This window comes from Moschus berezovskii, chromosome 14 (genome assembly GCF_049115385.1).
Source record: "Moschus berezovskii isolate FMDL1 chromosome 14, NW_MosBer_1.0, whole genome shotgun sequence".
NCBI classification, from domain to species: Eukaryota; Metazoa; Chordata; class Mammalia; order Artiodactyla; family Moschidae; genus Moschus; species Moschus berezovskii.
Window position 1 is genome coordinate 18,267,033 of NC_142473.1, and position 17,771 is coordinate 18,284,803.

The 17,771-nt window shown below is 36.6% G+C and overlaps 1 protein-coding gene across 1 annotated transcript in view; it reads right to left on the reverse strand.

Moving 5' to 3' along the window:
- Window positions 1–1,188: 1,188 nt before the first annotated feature.
- Window positions 1,189–17,771, reverse strand: part of CEP57 (centrosomal protein 57) — a 41,820-nt gene continuing 25,237 nt past the window's right edge. The window contains exons 3-11 of the mRNA XM_055422911.2: window positions 17,237–17,416; window positions 16,770–16,891; window positions 14,697–14,813; window positions 14,052–14,129; window positions 12,700–12,807; window positions 12,073–12,150; window positions 7,053–7,291; window positions 6,359–6,503; window positions 1,189–5,246 (exon numbers count right to left, since the gene is read on the reverse strand). Coding sequence (XP_055278886.1) covers window positions 5,016–5,246; window positions 6,359–6,503; window positions 7,053–7,291; window positions 12,073–12,150; window positions 12,700–12,807; window positions 14,052–14,129; window positions 14,697–14,813; window positions 16,770–16,891; window positions 17,237–17,416 — 1,298 coding nt within the window. The 3' untranslated portion in view covers window positions 1,189–5,015. The remainder of the gene's footprint in view (window positions 5,247–6,358; window positions 6,504–7,052; window positions 7,292–12,072; window positions 12,151–12,699; window positions 12,808–14,051; window positions 14,130–14,696; window positions 14,814–16,769; window positions 16,892–17,236; window positions 17,417–17,771) is intronic.

Consider the following 17,771-nt stretch of genomic DNA (forward strand, 5'->3'; position numbering starts at 1 on the left):
TTTTTGCCACCCTATGGACTGTAGCCCCCAGGCTCCTCTGTCCATGGGGATTCTCCAGGCAAGAATACTTAAGTGGATTGCCATGCCCTCCTCCAGGGGATCTTCACAGCCCAGGAATCGAACCCAGGTCTCCTGCACTGCAGGCAGATTCTTTACCGTCTGAGCCACCAGGGAAGCCTAAGAATACTGGAGTGGGTAATCTATCTGTTCTCCAAGGGAACTTTCTGACTCAGGAATCAAACCGGGGTCTCCTGCATTGCAGGGGATTCTTTACCAGCCAAATCCTTTAGCAGGGAATCCCAAATTGGATGCCTATGTAACACCACTCACAAAACTTAAATAGTGGTTAAGTGTTGTGAATAAAACAGCCTAATGTGATATTAATAAGGCAATGAGGGGCAATTTTTGAAATGTAATCAAAGAAGGCCTGCTTTGAATATATTAACATAAATCATACATTAAAATAATTAACTTGAAATGGATCAAAGCCTTAAACATAAGACCTGATGCCATAAAACTTGTAGAAGGGAAGAAGATGCTCAATATTGGGCTTGGCAATGATTTTTTTTTTTGGACATGATGCCAAAAGCACAAACAACAGAAGCAGAAAACAAAGGAGACTACATAAAACTCAGAAGCTTCTGCACAGCAAAAGAGACAAAAGGTGAAAAAATAGCCTAGTGAATGGGAGAAAATTTTTACACACCACATAGAGAAAGTCCCCTCTATAACAAAGCTTCAAGCTGGGAACTCCCAAAGATGCAAACAGGCCTTCACAGGTCCAATCACCTAAATTCATGTGTCTGGCGTACATAATCATGTGCCTGCATCCTCTACAAGTGGTTGTGCGTTTGTGTACTTTGCTGTTCATTACCATATAGTATACAGTCCTTTATTTCAAGCCCAGGATGTACAGAAGCAAAGCATAAAAGCAGTGGCGTATAACCAATTGTGTAAGTTGGGTACCTAGGCTAACTTTGTTGTACTTACGAATTGGAGTTACGAATGTGCTCTTGGAATGGAAAAGGTTTATACGTAGGGCACTTACTGTATTAAATAAGAGGGTAATATCCAAAATATATTTAAACAAACATACAACTTAGTAATAATGAAAAAAATCCAAGTGAAAAACGGACAAAACTAAATGAACATTTTTCCAAAGAGGACATCAGAGTGGTCCATGGGCACGTGAAAAGATGTTCAGCCTGCCTAATCTGCAGGGAAATGGAAATAAAAGCCACAATGAGGTACCACCTCACACCTGTTAGAGTGGTTATCATCAAGAAGATACATAACAGGTGCTGGCTGGTGAGGATGTGGAGAAAAGGGAACCCTTACACAGTTGCCAGTTAAACAGAGGTTTGAACTGTGCAGGCCCCTGGGATGTTTTTCAGTCATCAGGTATTACAGTACTACATGATCTGAGGTTGGATCTGTGGGTGCAGACATGCTGTTCAAGGGTTAACTGTATACTGTTGATAGGAATGTAAACTGGTCCAACTATTATGTAAAACAGAGGCTCATCAAAAAATTAAAAATAGATCTCATACTTCCAGGTAAAGAACCAAAGTAAATGAAAATAGGATTTCAAAGAAAATAATGCATTATTCCCATGTTTACTGCAGCATTATTCACAGCAGCCAAGATATGGAAGCAATCTAAATCCATCAGTGGATGAATGGATACAAATAATGGATATATACACACAGAATATTATTCAGTCTTGAGAAAGGATTCCAGTCATTTGCAACATGGAGGAGCCCTGAGTACATTATGCTAAGTCAGAGAAAGACACTGTATGGGCTCATATGTTGACTCTAAAAACATCAAACATAAATCACTAAAATAGTGGTTAGCAGATGGAGTTTAGAGGGACAAGACTGATGTTAAGGGTAGTCTATAGAAATAATGCACAATATAATGAATGCAGACAACAATATTGAACTATAGTTATATAGTATGATAAATGGCACTACAGTGGCAATCATATTACAATATATAAATGTATCAAATAACACACTATACACCTGAATTTGTACAATGTTACATGTCACATTTGTTCAACTTGAAAACCTCCTTACAATAAAGATGTTTCTAACAAAGCTACTTGCAAGCTGTGTTCCAGCAGTGTCATTTCAGGGATTGGAAGTGATACTCACCCATTCTGAAATGCGTGTAGTTAAGTATTTAGGAAGACATAATAAAGATTGTTTCCAACAAAGCTACTTGGTACTGTATTCAGCAGTATTTCAGTACATGCAAGTGATACCCATCCTGTAATGCATGTAAATGTTTCAGACAAACACTTGTAATAAAGGTGTTCCTAACAGAACTAAAAGGTAATCCATTGGGGTGTGTTTGGAAGCTGGGGAGAGCAGTCTTAGCACTTTTTATATCTACAGTTATACTGTTTTCTAACTTTATCTGACTATTGGTTGCACAGGTCTACTTTCTCCTTTGTAATTAGGGATATGAAATTTACAGACAAACCTGTGTGGTTAAGTCAAAGCTCCTGAGTCTCCTGGCACTTGTCTGCTTACTTTTCTACTCTCATTGGCACAAAGTCAACTTTTATGTACAAGTACTACTCAACTGGTCCCAATTCTCCCATGTAAAGTGCAGATTCCTGCATCCTTGCTTTTATCTTGTGGACCTGAACTGTTCTCCCTCAAGGTCATTCCTGTTGTGTAGGCTAGGAATCATCGCCTTCTCCAGGGAATGATCCTTGTTTCAACACTCCCTTCTCTGCCCCGCCCCACCTCCCTCTGTACCACCACAGCACTGTACACACGCCACCCACCACTTTGTCCTGAAATGCATGATCAGTGCAGTAAAAGGCCTAATAGGCTTAGTGACCACTTAGCCACTGCATTTCATGCTGCTTGTCTAGATAAAATCCTAGAACTCCGTTTCAACCCCAGGCAAAAAGGAATCTCTTTAACATCTAGTCAGTATGTTCACTAGCACAAAATTGGGAAAGGAGTACATCAAGGCTGTATATTGTCACCCTGCTTATTTAACTTCTATGTAAAGTACATCATGAGAAACACTGGGCTGGAGGAAGCACAAGCTGGAATCAAGATTGCCGGAAAAAATATCAATAACCTCAGATATGCAGGTGATACCACCCTTATGGAAGAAAGTGAAGAGGAACTATAAAGCCTCTTGATGAAAGTGAAAGGGGAGAGTGAAAAAGCTGGCTACAAACTCAATATTCAAAAAATGAAGATCATGGCATCTGGTCCCATCTCTTCATAGGGAAACAATGACAGATTTTATTTTCTTGGGCTCCAAAATCTGCAACCATGAAATTAAAAGATGCTTGCTCCTTGGAAGTAAAGTTATGAGCAACCTAGATAGCATATTAAAAAGCAGAGACATTACTTTGCCCACAAAGGTCCATCTAGTCAAAGCTATGGTTTTTCCAGTGGTCATGTATGGATGTTAGTGTTGGACAATAAAGAAAGCTGAGTGCAAAGAATTGATGCTTTTGAACTGTGGTGCTGGAAAAGACTCTTCAGAGTCCCTTGGACTGCAAGGAGATCCAACCAGTCCATCCTAAAGGAAATCAGTCCTGAATATTCATTGGAAGGTCTGATGTTGAAGATGAAACTCCAATTCTTTGGCCACCTGATGTGAAGAACTGACTCATTGGAAAAGACCCTGATGCTTGGGAAGACTGAAGGCGGGAGGAGAAGGGGACGACAGAGGATGAGATGTTGGATGGCATCACCGACTCAATGGACATGAGTTTGAGGAAACTCGGGAGGTAGTGAAGGACAGGGAAGCATGGCATGCTGCAGTTCATGGGGCTGTATAGTCAGACGTGACTGAGAGACTTAACAACAAAGTATCTTATATACTGTGAGACAGTTCAGTTTAGTTGGATCTGGTTTCCATGTAAGCATGAAAAAGGCAAATAAATTATGTATTAAATACCATATATTCTTATTGTTTCTTGTAAGAGGTTAATGTTCTATTTAAAAATGTATTTTTTTGAGAGATTACAACAAAGCCTTTATTAACAGGCTGCTAAGGAAAATTTCAGTGTTTCCTTAAAAAAGCTGCTTTATTGATTTCAGTGGCAAATTTATAAAGTTAACATGTCTTGAACTATTCAAAACTATGATTCACATTATTAACGACGACAGTCACATGTGTACAGTTAATACTGCACTCATACTGTACACAAAATTAAATCAAGGGATTTTAAGATTAAAAACCATAATGCCTCGAAATGAATAGCATGATTACAAACAAGTATTATCTAAAAATACATATGTATATACTTTACAACACCTCCCTTTCTCTCTTCATTCCAAAACCTCATTTACGTCATTAACAATTTGTTTATAGTTTTAAAAATGCTTTTGTGATTTTCACATTTAACTGATTTAAAATGAATGCATCTTTAAAAATTGTAATGGTGAATTAACATCAATGCAAGTGTATTTAATAGTGACCAATGTCTGTAATGTCAAAAAGCAAAATAAAGCAATCCTCTTAAATATGTATAAATATTTAAATATAGAAAATCTCCATCAGTAGTCGAAATGGAGCATATTTAATGGTTGTATTGAAAAGCAAAAGCAGGTGATTCATGCCAGGGAACATTTAAAAATGAGACTTTTCAAATACACCCTGCCTATGGGATAGCCTCATACTTCGATAATTTAAACCTAATTTTACTTATATAACTATTAAAAAAAATCACACCCACAAGTAAAAAATTGGTAATTTGTTTACAAAGTGCAATATCTCAGTACAGCAAATTCATCTCAAACAAAGAAACAGTGTATGTGTGGCTTCTTGGCCTTTAAAAACTACCCCCAGTTTCTGTTTAGATGGCTTAACATTTAGTTGTGATATGTGGCACAAGAAGCCTGTGTAATGAAGCTTGGGTCCCTAAATGCCTGCTATTAATTAATTCCAACATAAGAGTATGAGACCTGGAAAGTCAATATCTGATTGATGAGGTACAAATTATGTGAATAAAATTTATGACCTGGTACCAGTCAGTAATCCCAACACAAACTATTGCTTTGTAATGAATTCTGTATGGATTGCATATCTTTCAATAACTGAAGATTTTTCCTGCTTTTTTCTCCAGGTCTCGGTTTGGCAAAGTCCTTCTTATTTGTGGTCCCCGTGGTTGTAGAACGGCTGCTGCTGTTTCCTTCCTCATCAAGAGTCTTTTTGGTGGCTTTTAATTCCTTCTTCTGCTTCTCCAACTTTTGTTTCTCCAACTATACCAAAAAACCAAGGCAAGGAAGAAAAAGGAAAAATTAATAAAAACATATGCTTGGAAAAACTGGTATTTCTAACTCTCATACTAACTAAAACGCATATATATTTTCCCCCGCTGGGTTTTTTTTTTTTTTTAAAGCCTTCAAAAACCTATTGTACTAGTGTATAGTGACATAAAAACGTAAACAAGAGGAAAAACATCGATTCTGGAAGTTTAAGATAATGCTGCCAAATGCAGAACAGGGTATATAAGAAGCAAGAAGGTTTGGGGGGAAGTCAAGAAGGAGGCAAAAAACTCCCACACGGGTAATGGAAGACAAGAGGGATTTTAAATAAATGAGGAGAAAGGCATTATTAAAACTAGTCTGAGCAGAGAGAAGCATGTTCTGGATAGATGGAATGAAATAGTTATGTATTAGTACTATGAAAAGGATTTTTTAATTTTATTATCTTTCTTTTAGAATAATTTCAAACAGGGTGCTTTATTTTTACTTTAGCTATTGGTTAAATAAATTGCTGCTGGTGTTCAATTAGAAAAAGGTAAATTTAATGTACAGAAAACGGACTTCCCTGGTAGTCCAGTGGTTAAGAATCTGCCTGCCAGTGCAGGGAACACAGGTTCAATCCCTGGTTCCTGGAAGATTCCACATGTCTCGGGGCAACCCGTGTACCACAGCTCCTGAGCCTGCACGCCGTAATTACCGAGCCCACGCGCTGCAACCACTGAAGCCCATGGGTAGAGCCTGTGCTCCGCCAAAGAGATGCCACCACAAGAAACCCACACACCACAACCCACCAAAAGCAATGAAGACCCAGTGCAGCCAAACACAGATAAATGTCATTCATGTAAGAATATTAAATATATTCAGTACTTGGAAGATGTATTTCAGATGATAAAATCTACTCAAAGAGACTACAAGACAGTGTCTTCCTAGCCTAACACCAATTGTTAGTAACTAATGAACTGAATTAGTTAAGTATCTACAATAAGGAAATATTTCTTTTAGCTATCTATGATACAATGTCATCAATATATTTGAAGGAAAGGGTTTTTTGTTCTGTTTCACTCTTGTTTTTTAATCATTGGAAATGAGTAAAGGAAAACAGTTACCTGGGCTTGATATTTTCGAACTTTAGTTATTTGATTGGCCTTTGCCTCCATCCTTCCCACTAATGCCTCCAGTTCACACTCTAGGTTGTCTTTCAGTTCAACAGTTGGTGATTCTTGGATAAGTTTTGCAAGCTGCTGGTGATCACTAGACAAAAAATAGAAGAGGTCTTAGTTAGGTTTCCTCTGTTACATGGCTAAGTCCACTACATCTCCCTCACCATGGGATCCCTGCTTTGCCCATTAAAAAGGGACTCAATTTTTTAAATAGAGCAAATTTTCCAATTATTAGTGATAGTAAAGAAGTCCAAAAAGGGCACCAGAGGCAAAGGAAGCAGAGTTTAGAGCACTCATTACCTATCTCCCCCCAGAGCATTACACACTGTAGAAAAGCAAAGTCTAGAGATGGACTCTTGTCCTTCAAGCACTCATGTCCTAACTTACCAGTTACGTGTAGATAAACGTAATATAACCAGCTCCCAAACAAGGAAAAAACTTGAATACAAACCTTGGTCTTCAAAACATTTAACAGTAATAGAAAAAGGAGACACTTCGCCCAGAAGAGCTGTTATTTTTTAAAGTCCTAGCAACTTGTTGAGTGGTTGGTAAAATGATTGTGCTCAGTAAATATTTCTTGAAGTCTTTAAATATGATAGAATTAAAAAAAAACAAAACCGAAAGAAACACTGAAACTCACAAGCTCATTTGCCCAAATTCATCTTGTAAAGTCTGCAGGACTTCAGACAGCTCTTCATTAACACTGCTAGAGGAGGGAGGTGTTGCTGACTTCTTGCTCTTCCCATTTCGTGAAGACGCTTGTTTTGCCAAAGGAATACTGCTGACTACTCGATCGTTGCACAAGACTTTACTGTGCTGCTTCATTAGATGCAAGACATGCTGAACGTTGGCTACCACCGCGTGGCTGGGGCTGGTGGACTGAAGAAATGAGAAGTAATTGAAGCCACATCTTCTGGAAAAATGTTTTTACCCCCTAACCTGGGTAAAAAGACTCTTTCCCCACAAAAACCCTATGATACAAACTTCCAACATTACAAGTGCATTTCCAGTCTGCCTCTTACTCTGCGCCCTACTGTCACGCACGTGGCTCATGTGCCCACCTCTGTCAGTTACGGAAGAACATCCCAACTGTCTGTCCCCCTGTTCCCCGCCTCTTAGCTCCACAGTGCTATCAGTTGTCCTCCTAAAATATTACTCTGATCATGTTCTTCTCCTATTTAATACATTCTGACGTTAGGCCCGCTGACTCTAAAATGTTCTATCTCCTCAGCACAGAAATCAAGGCCCTGTGGACACTAAGCTGCAAATTCTACACCTCAGCCTTATGTCCCACTGTCTCCTACCTGCTCTCCACTCTCTGAGTAAACTGTACTTGCACATGCCATTTCTTTCATGTGCCAATTTTTATACCATTAAAAAGAAAAATACACAGTTCAAATATATATCTGCAAATATTTTCTTAAAACCTCCAGTTAATTAATTGGTCTAGTCTCAGATGACCTATGGCATTTATTTCTATCACAGCATTTATTACAATAGATTGTTCACTGTATTTGCATGTCTATTTCACCTATTAAATAGTGTAAGTACTTCCAGGTGATAGAGACTGTTACCATATTCATTTCTCTATCCTCTAGTAGGAAGCACTTAGTTCATGTCTGTCATATAAACAACAGGAAAAACCTGGCAGCCCTCTCAAAACTTTTTTGTTTTGAATACTAAACAACTGTCTCAATGTGCAATTTCAATGTATAAACAGACAGTTGGGCCAAATTGGCTCCATAAGCATCAGCTAGACAGACTGTTTAAAATGCAGATTCCTGGGCAGCACTCCCTACTCAGTCAGTTCAGGGTCAGGGCTTAGGAATGTACATTTAAAATTTGCCAACTGATTCTGATCAGCCAGGTTTGCAAACCACTCTGCTAAGCAGATGTTTTGTTTACCCTAGTTTTTATGGTTAGGTAGCAAATTTAATTTAGTTTACATATATATATATATGTATATATATAACTTTCCTGGCGGCTCAGGTGGTAAAGAAAGAATCTGCCTGCAATGCAGGAGACCTGGGTTGGGAAGATTCTCTGGAGGGGGACATGGCTACCCACTCCAGTATTATTGCCAAGAGAATTCCATTGACAGAGGAGCCTGGCGGGCTATTGTCGATCGGGTCACAAAGAGTCGGACATGACTGAGTGTGTATATAATATACGAAGATGCATATACCACATCCAAGTGGGGTTTATTCTACGGATGCAAGGATAGTTCAGTATTTGAATGTGAATCCATGTAATCCAGCATATCAATAAGGTGAGAAAGAAAAACCACATAACCATTATCACTTGATGAAAAAAAGCATATGAAAAACTCCAATACCCATTAAGGGTATAAACTTTCAGCAAACTAGGAACAGAGAAAAATTTCCTCAAGTTGATGAAGAGCATAGACAAAGAGCCTAAACCTAATATCGTATTTATTGGTGAAAGACTGAATGCTTTCCCCTGAAGACCAGAAAAAGGCAAGGATGTCCACTCTCATCATTGTTACTTACAACATGATACAGGAAATCCTAGCCAGTGCAATAATGCAAAAGAGAAGTAAAAAGCTACACAAATTAGAAAGGAAGAAATAAACTATCCTTATTTACACATGACATGATTTTTTACATAGAAAAGCTTCAGTTCAATCAGTTCAGTTGCTCAGTCGTTTCTGATTCTTTGCAACCTCATGGATGCAGCATGCCAGGCCTCCCTGCCCATCACCAACTCCCGGAGTTTACTCAAACTCACGTCCATTGAGTCAGTGAGGCCATAGAAAAGCTTAAGTAAATAATAATAAAAAAATAAAATTCCTAGGACTAATAAGTGAATTCAGCAAGGTCACAGAATGTAAGATTAACATACAAAGCCCAAATATACTAACGATAATGTAGAAACAAGTTGAAACTCAATTCACAACTGCTCAAAAAAAATTGAATACAAATTTAACAAAACTGGTATGGGACCAACATGTTGAAAGGCCTGATGAAAGCAATCAATGATCTAAATAAATAAGTAAGAGACACACCATTCTCACAGCTATCAACAAGGATGTCAATTCTCCCGAACTAACACAGTTCCTATCAAAATCCCAGCAAGACATATTTTTGGTAGAGAAGTTTATTCTAAAATTCACATGGAAAGACAAAGGAAGTAGAAGAGCTTAAAGAATTTTGAAATTCTTTTTTCTGTTACTTTTCTGACTCTCCTTAAGATAATTTTATGTCTATTGAATTTAGAAATGAAAAAACTGGAACTTGTATTTTGTTGGCAGTTAACTTTTATTGCATTTTACCAGTGTATTAAGTTTATGAAAATGTATAAATTAAAATAACTGGCCTTCACACTAGACTGGGATATACTCAAATTGACAGCACTTTCTTAGCTGTTTGAATAATATTTCACAAAAAGTATAAATTATAACTTCTAAAGACCTCAGGGCACCTGAAACTATCACAACACTGTTGTACTGGCTCTGTGGGAGAAGTCAAGGGTGGGATGATTTCAGAGAATAGCACTGAAACGTGTGTGTTACCATTTGTGAAAGAGATCGCCAGTCCAAGTTTGATGCAGGAAACAGGGCACGCAAAGCCAGTGCACTGGGACGACCCAGAGGGATGGGATGGGGAGTGGAGGGGTTTGGGATGAGGGGACACGTGTACACCCATGGCTGATTCATGGCAATGTATGGCAAAAGCCACTACAATATTGTAATTAGCCTCCAATTAAAATTTTAAAAGTTGAAAAAAGACAAGACGACCTTGGGTTGAAAAACCCTATCTTTGAACCTGCCCCGTTCAATCTCTGTATTAATGACTTCAATGGGAATTACCAAAGACAAGCAAATTAAATTTGGGGATAATACAAATACAATAGAAAACTGAACTAGATTCTAATCTAACATGGGAAGGATGAATCAATTCCTACAGTGATTCATTTAATTAAAAATTCTGTGTAAAAAATTCAATCCCACAAATATAGGATCTAGAAAGGCTGATGCTAAGACTAAGTAAAAGACTTGAGTAAAAGTCAACTTTAGTTGACTCTGGAATTAATGAGTGAAAGGGATGCTATGGCTTCCCTGTAACATGAATTCGATACTAAGCTGAATTCCCAGACCTCCAGAACATGACACTCTATTCTATGCTAGTCACAAATTGAGAGGCCTATATTCGATTTAGGAAGGAATGGAGTGATGAAGTGGTTAAGAAACTCACAAAGCACATCTTATCATGAATCGCTGAAGAAAAAGATTTAGTAACCTAGAAGAAGGAGGTAAGAATAAAAATAAAGCTATCTTCAAAAGTTTTAAAATTTTCATATAGTTAAGGGTTCATTTGGGTCATCTATATCATCATCATCTATGGGGATCCCTGAGAGCAGAAAAAACCCCACTGAGTAGAATTTACAGCAACAGATTTCATGTCACTTAAGCATTTCCAAGTAAAGCCGCATAGAAATGTGAAGGGCTGTCTGAGGTATAATGAGGTTTCATCAGTAGGGTGTTTGGACAGAGTCCAGGCCCATTAGCTGAATGTTTACATAAGGAAAACACTGGACTGGGAACTGTTATTAAAAGGGTTCCAAATATAACTGAACATCAGATTGAGACTGGGCACCAATTAAATACACTTTCTAGGCCCCACACCTAAACAGTTTTGATTCAGGAGAACTGTGGCAAGTCTTCATAATCTGCTTTTTCAAATGCATAGTCAATGATTCTGATAACAGCTGGTCATCCTTTGAGAAACTGTTTCCAACGCAACTCAGAGATTCTATGGCAAAGCAGAACCACAGTTAGGAGCAACAGATACAAGAAAAAACGTAGGTCAAAAGATATCTGCAATCCAAGAAAAGGTTAAATTTAGGTAAAGACAGCCAATGGCAAAATTTTTAAAGAATGATTTGGGCCATGCACATCTATAGAGGACAAGTGGAGAAGCTAGGAAATTGTTCCTTTTCCAAGCTTTCACTGAGAATTTACTGTGGGTTAAAATAAATAAATAAAATTTATTCCTCAAGCCTCTCAAACTCACTATCCAGAGTTGGGTATTCAAGCTATTGAAACAGCCAGCTACACAAACATTAATGAAAAAAGTGGTATAAACTAACACAATGTTAAGCACTTCTTAGAAATTACCAAGTACTTGCTGATATTTGACAAAATTACCATCTCCACATTTTTAAGCACTAAATAGGAACTTAAGATTCAAGTCTATATATGGCGATTTCTTGGAGAATCAATCCTTAAGTGATAAGCATGTGAGGACAAAGATGATGTGACTTCTTTTCACTTAAATGTCTTCAATCTATACCCAAATAAAAATCAACAGGGCTGATATGAAAATTCCAGTGCTACAAATACACAGTTTCCCATTTCCTTTCCTATCCATAACCACACCTTCACCCAAGCAGGGTCTCTGCTTTCGTTCATTACTTCCTTCCAGATACACTTCACCTGCTTTCAAGTGTCCCACCAAAGCTTCCCCCTGTGCCCCAGTCCTATAAAACTTTCTTCCATCTCTTTCTTACAACACTACAACACTAGGATCCCTTGGTAAAAAAGCAGAATAAGTTTTCACCATTTATAGGTACAGGCAAATGAGTGGATTTAATTCAAAGATCTAAGTTGTACAAAAAAATTCAGAGTTCAACCAACTCACCTTTCCAGCTACAAATGGCATATCACCCAAGCATAATCGATAATGCGGCTGTACAGCAAAATAGTTCCTAGAACCCTTCTGCATGGAAGAGAAAAAAAGGAAAGCAATTTTACTCACATGACAATAAGAGCTGCCTGTATAAGACTAACCTGAAACTTCAGGTACCTGCTGGGCTCCTACTTGTTTTATCTCTACTGGCATTACGGCCAGCGCTCCTCATAATACTTATCAACACACATCTTACCCTAAGGAAAGGCTAAGAAAGAAAAAAATAGTACCTGACGAAACAGCAGTTACAGTCTCAGTAGAGAAATTCTGTGTCTATATGGATGTTCATATGTGTATATACACACACAAACTTTTAAGAGCAAAGGGTAATTAATACAATACTGAATAATAACTAATATTTGTGCAGTGCTATGTAGTTCTGAAATGTTTTCATATTCATTATCTCACTGTTAGGGTTAAAATTTAGAAGTAAGTATTACTTATCCCCATTTTCCCAATGAAGAAACTTAGAATGAAACAGATTTACTCATCCAAGATCGAAGGACCACATGGTTTATGAGTACTTTCACATAAACTATGCCAAGCAATAACCAGTACCTTATGGTTCTTTTTTCATACCTTTTCTGGTGGTTTTGACTTCTTTTTTTTAGTTCTTTTTGTACTAGGAACACATGAAGTTGCCTTATCTTCATAGATAAGTCTATTTACTTCTAGACCAGTCTGCAACTAGGAAAAATATGAGAGTCTAAAGTTAATACCGAAGAAATAAAAGTTATGATTCAGTGCCATGTAAAGGCCTATACAAAACCTATAGCAGTATCACATAGTGCAGATTAAAAAACACATCACAGCTGTGTAAGTATGTCTTGTCACAGCTATGGAACTATGTCTTGAGTCACTCTGTGAACATTTGTCCAATATTTTAAATCAATACCACGCTCTCATTTTATCTTGAAGTACAGTCCTATAATTTGTCCTTTCACTTAGCCTGGCTCCTTTTAGTTCCTTATTGAGGTAGGTCCTTACATTTTATCTAGTGAGTTACAGCCAATATTCTTAATTCAACCAGTGTTTCAGTACTTTCTTGTCACACACAGCATATACAACAGTGCTAGACACAAAGCAGCTGGACAACAAAAGTACACCCTTCCTGTTTTAACAGCTCATACACTTAATGTAAGAAAAAGGAACTGGAAGTCTATGTCCAAAGGAAGTGGATGGTATGTCAGAGAATGTAATCAAGCCCTTTTCTCTAGAAGCTAAGTTACTACATTAATTTAATACAGTAGAAATTCCATAAGCAACTGCTAAGGATTTCAAAAAGGGCTGCTGTTTTCAACTTTTCCCTAAAAAATATAATTATATACATATGTATGTGTGTGTTGTCTAGACAGTGGTTTTCAAACCTGCCTATGAAACAAAATTGTCTGAGTTTTTGAGAAAAATTCCGATCATCACACTGCCTCACTCATCCCACCTGGTGACCACTGCAGGGCTAGGAATCGGCAGAGTTCATTTTCCTCATATGGTGGCTTCAGTGAATTAGTACAGGTCACCAACTATTGGGCAGCCCACTACCTTCACTACTGACCCGGTGTCTGGAGGCCACCAAAGAGCTCTAACAAGATGGGATACTGAATGAGGCTTTCAAACATTTCCAATGGTGACTAATGTGAAGTTTTATACAACTGTAAAGTTTTATATGATTATGTGTATAGATTCTGATATTTTTTAGTCTACTGATTAAAAAAAGCTGGCTGAAAGTCCACAACTGGGAAAACCCTAAAGAATTGCTCAGCTTTTACTATCTGCCTATAAAAACGTTTCAATTTTTCACATGCAAAGTCTGCAAATTTATATACTGGACCATTCTGAAATATAAATAATCAAAGCAGTCCACATCTACATCTGTTTATATATAAAGAATAGCAGGAAATGTGACGAGCCTACCAGCTTACATTTCAACTTACCTGGGCTGCCTTAGCTTGCATTCGTTTCCTTTCTTGTTCTTCCTGACGGAGTTTTGCTTCCAACTCTTGCATTTTTTTCTAGTGATAAAAATATTAAAATATTAAAAGTGGTAATAGTGAAAAGAGTTTCAATGTGTATTTGTAAAATTTTAATAATTAGCATGGTAAATATAAGCCTGTGAGTTCACCCTAGTAATGGCTCTGGGCTTGCCAGCATCCATGACTCTGCCTTAAGACTTAACAGAATTATGAGCGAAATCCATAGCCAAAGAACACAGCCTCTGTATGCAGGCCTGTAGGCTACATGGAAGTTGGATCTGGAACCTTAAAGTCTCAGTGGTATTAAGTACTTCCCAAATGAATCAATTAAAACTAAAATTAGTTCAGAGAAAACTTAAAGTGATACAAGCCTTAAGGATACTGAAAAACATTTCATCTGTCAATATTTTCAAGAACTTCCTTAGGTAACTACTATTGTAAAATGTGAACTTTCTCTTCAAATTTATGTTTCTTCCTAAAAAAAATATTCCTATGGTTCTTTGCTATAAAGTCACTTCTTTCCTATAAAATATCTAGTATTATTAAATGACCAATTTTACAAAAGAACTAATATTATGCACTGGTGAGGAAGAAATTTTCACTGACTTCTGCAAGGGCCTGCATTGTGGTAAGCTTGTTATACTCCTGTTCAAGAAGGTCCAATTTTTCAAGTTGGTTTTGAACATGCGTTTGATCATGTTGTCGTTCTCTTTCCAGGGATACCTGGGAAACAATATTAAATATAGCATGATAATATAGCATGATAATCTGACAAAAAACTGAAAAAACTAATACAGAGTATAATAGGCTACTTGTCTTTTCACAGAACTACTTAGGTAGTGCAGAGAAATTCTAGGAAAACAGTATTAAGATGAAACCATAGGAATGTTAACAAATACAAGTGAAATCTTATCATATACTATCATAACATGTGGCTCTATACAGTGATAATACTCTTGACAGTATTCACGTGACATACAGGCTGCACACAAATACTTGTAATTCGTCTGGTTTTCTTAAACAGTTTTAATTAAGGCAATAGTCATGGTTTTGGTATCTACCATTTACACTTCCTCTGAATTCTATGCAAAGCATCCATCATTTTTTCTTTTCGGAGGTTTATAGTTAAGGACTGCCACCTATCAGAGTTAATGACTGACAGTCACAGGATAAACTAGAATAAGAATAATTAAACTAGAATAAGACGTGGAAATAAGCTAAATTGAAGTATACAATAAAAAGTCAAAACACTAAGCATTTGAACTTGTAAACAGTGTATCTTCATATATAAGTCTACAGCAATAGGCATCACCCTAATAGAAATTTGAATATGACAAAGTAATACAAAGCAATACATTTCTCAGGAATTTGTATGAACTACCAATTTCCTCCTACCCACCTTAATGGATAGTAACTGTCCTTAAGTTAAAAATTGGCACAAATCACATTTTTTCAGTACTGGAACCACTCTTATTAAATGAATTATTCAAAGTTTACTGATGAAAATAGAGCTTAATTCAAAGACATATTTATATACAATAGATTATTAGACATCTCACTACCGTTTTATAGTGCTTTCTAACCTGTGAACTGAAATATCCTAATAAAGAGAATTACTATATTGCTTACTGAACATTCTTGGCTATTTCCAATCATGTGGCAGATCACCTCCTTCCCCACTCCAACTATTACATAAAAATGTTAGACCCAACTGGCAACAATATAAGGTCACAATAAACTCAATGGCACAGTAAAGAGAACTATAATATAATTCACACTAAAGAACTGCTGAAACATTCTCTTAAATACTGTCATGCAATCAAGTATTTCTTTTAGGTCTAATATCTCCAACTATGACTGAAGGCTAACTGAGGTGGAAAGCATTCCATTTCTTTCACACTGCAGATTGTCCAACAAAATATTCAATTTCTGTGTAACAAAATTAAGATGCTAAAAAAGTATTCATGATGAATTCAAATTCTAGATTTACAATAGGAAAATGAGACATGTTTTAAAAAATTTATTTGAGGCTGATGTTGAAGATGTTCTCTCACAAATGTATAGGTTACTTAAATAAAATAAAAATACCTCTGATATGACAGAGCAAAACATTTTTGCTAAAGTAACAACTGTGAAGAACTTTTCAGAGTATAAAGAACTGAAACATGCGACCTGACTTGAGTCTTTTAAACAAAATGCAAGAAGCAGAGAGGTACATAATATGCTTATTATGCTTTTTATAATGTACAAAGAAGTTAACGTGACTTGAAAACACAAGTGACAGTATTTTTCCAATGTAAGTAAACCTCTACCAAATACAACAACAACAATGAAGGAGAACAATAGAATCTTCAGACACTATAACTGATCCCAAGTAATTTCAGTCCTTGGCTATTATACTGTCCCAAAGCAGAAGCTATAGAGGGTACGTCAGTGTGTATGAGGGTCATCCAAACAGCAAACTCTTCTTTACAGCTTTGCTGAAAGAAAACAAACCACTTTTCTCTCAAAGCTTCCACTAGCAGATTTTCAAAATGATGGGTACTATTACTAAGATAGAGGGAGAATGGATTATCTGTGGCAGCACCAGCAGTCCTCACTGAATAAAAAGGGCTTTATATCTACCTAATCTTCTCTACAGCTAACTTTTCTTGAGAATGACTCTGTGAAGTAACAAACCTGTTTCTCTAATACAGATGTCCTCTCCATTTCTGCATGCTTTATCATGTTCCGCATGTATTCCAATTGTTTTTCTAAAAGATTACATTTATTTTCTGCAGCTAACAACTGAGATGTCAGTTCTAAAAAGAAAAACAGAAATTAGCTCACTCACAAAACAGTTTAACACTGTTTAACATGAATCTACAGTATATATAATAAACCTCTAGAAGCGTTTTCAGAGGATCTAAGCCATTCACTTTCTGCATGTTAGTCTAGTCTGCCTTGCATTCAGATAATAATTTTAATGCAGGACCATCAGCACCTGTTCCTCAAAATGCACTCAAATATAATGCAATTTTGCAGTGCTAGAAGACACTAAGTACCAGAAAACACTAATGTGGAATTTCTTTTAGAGTAATTTTTTAAAGAGTAATTTCATAATACTTATTTTGATAGTGTTTTATTTCCCTCATAATTAAACAAACCTTGATTGTGCTTTGATTCCTCATTCTTTGAATTCTCCCTTTCTTGTATCTGTTCATCCAATACTTTCTTATATTCAATTGTTTCTTTAGACAAGGTTTTCACACTTTCTTCTGCCTGAATCCTTTCAAGTTCTAAACGTCGAATTTTATCTTGAAGATTCTTCAGAGCAGAAAATATAGCTGTCAAATACAAATATGGATACTATAAGATACTATCCATGGAAAAGTTTACTGAAAAAGAATAAATTCATCTAAATAAAAAATAAAATTGATGGAGGATCACTCTTTGGGAATTAATTATGATCACACGATAATTGTTTTAAAAAATCTATTTAAAGATATCTTGTGAATCTCTGAAATGCTGCCATGGTAAAAACATTTCAAGGATTTTATAAAATGGTAAAAATATTTAGCTAATCATACAAAAGCCACAAACTGTGTGCTAAGGCATATTATTAATGATCAATCTTTTGTTTTACTAATAAGATCACATGCAGAATCCAATTATAGAGTAAAAAACAGCTAAGCACAAAAA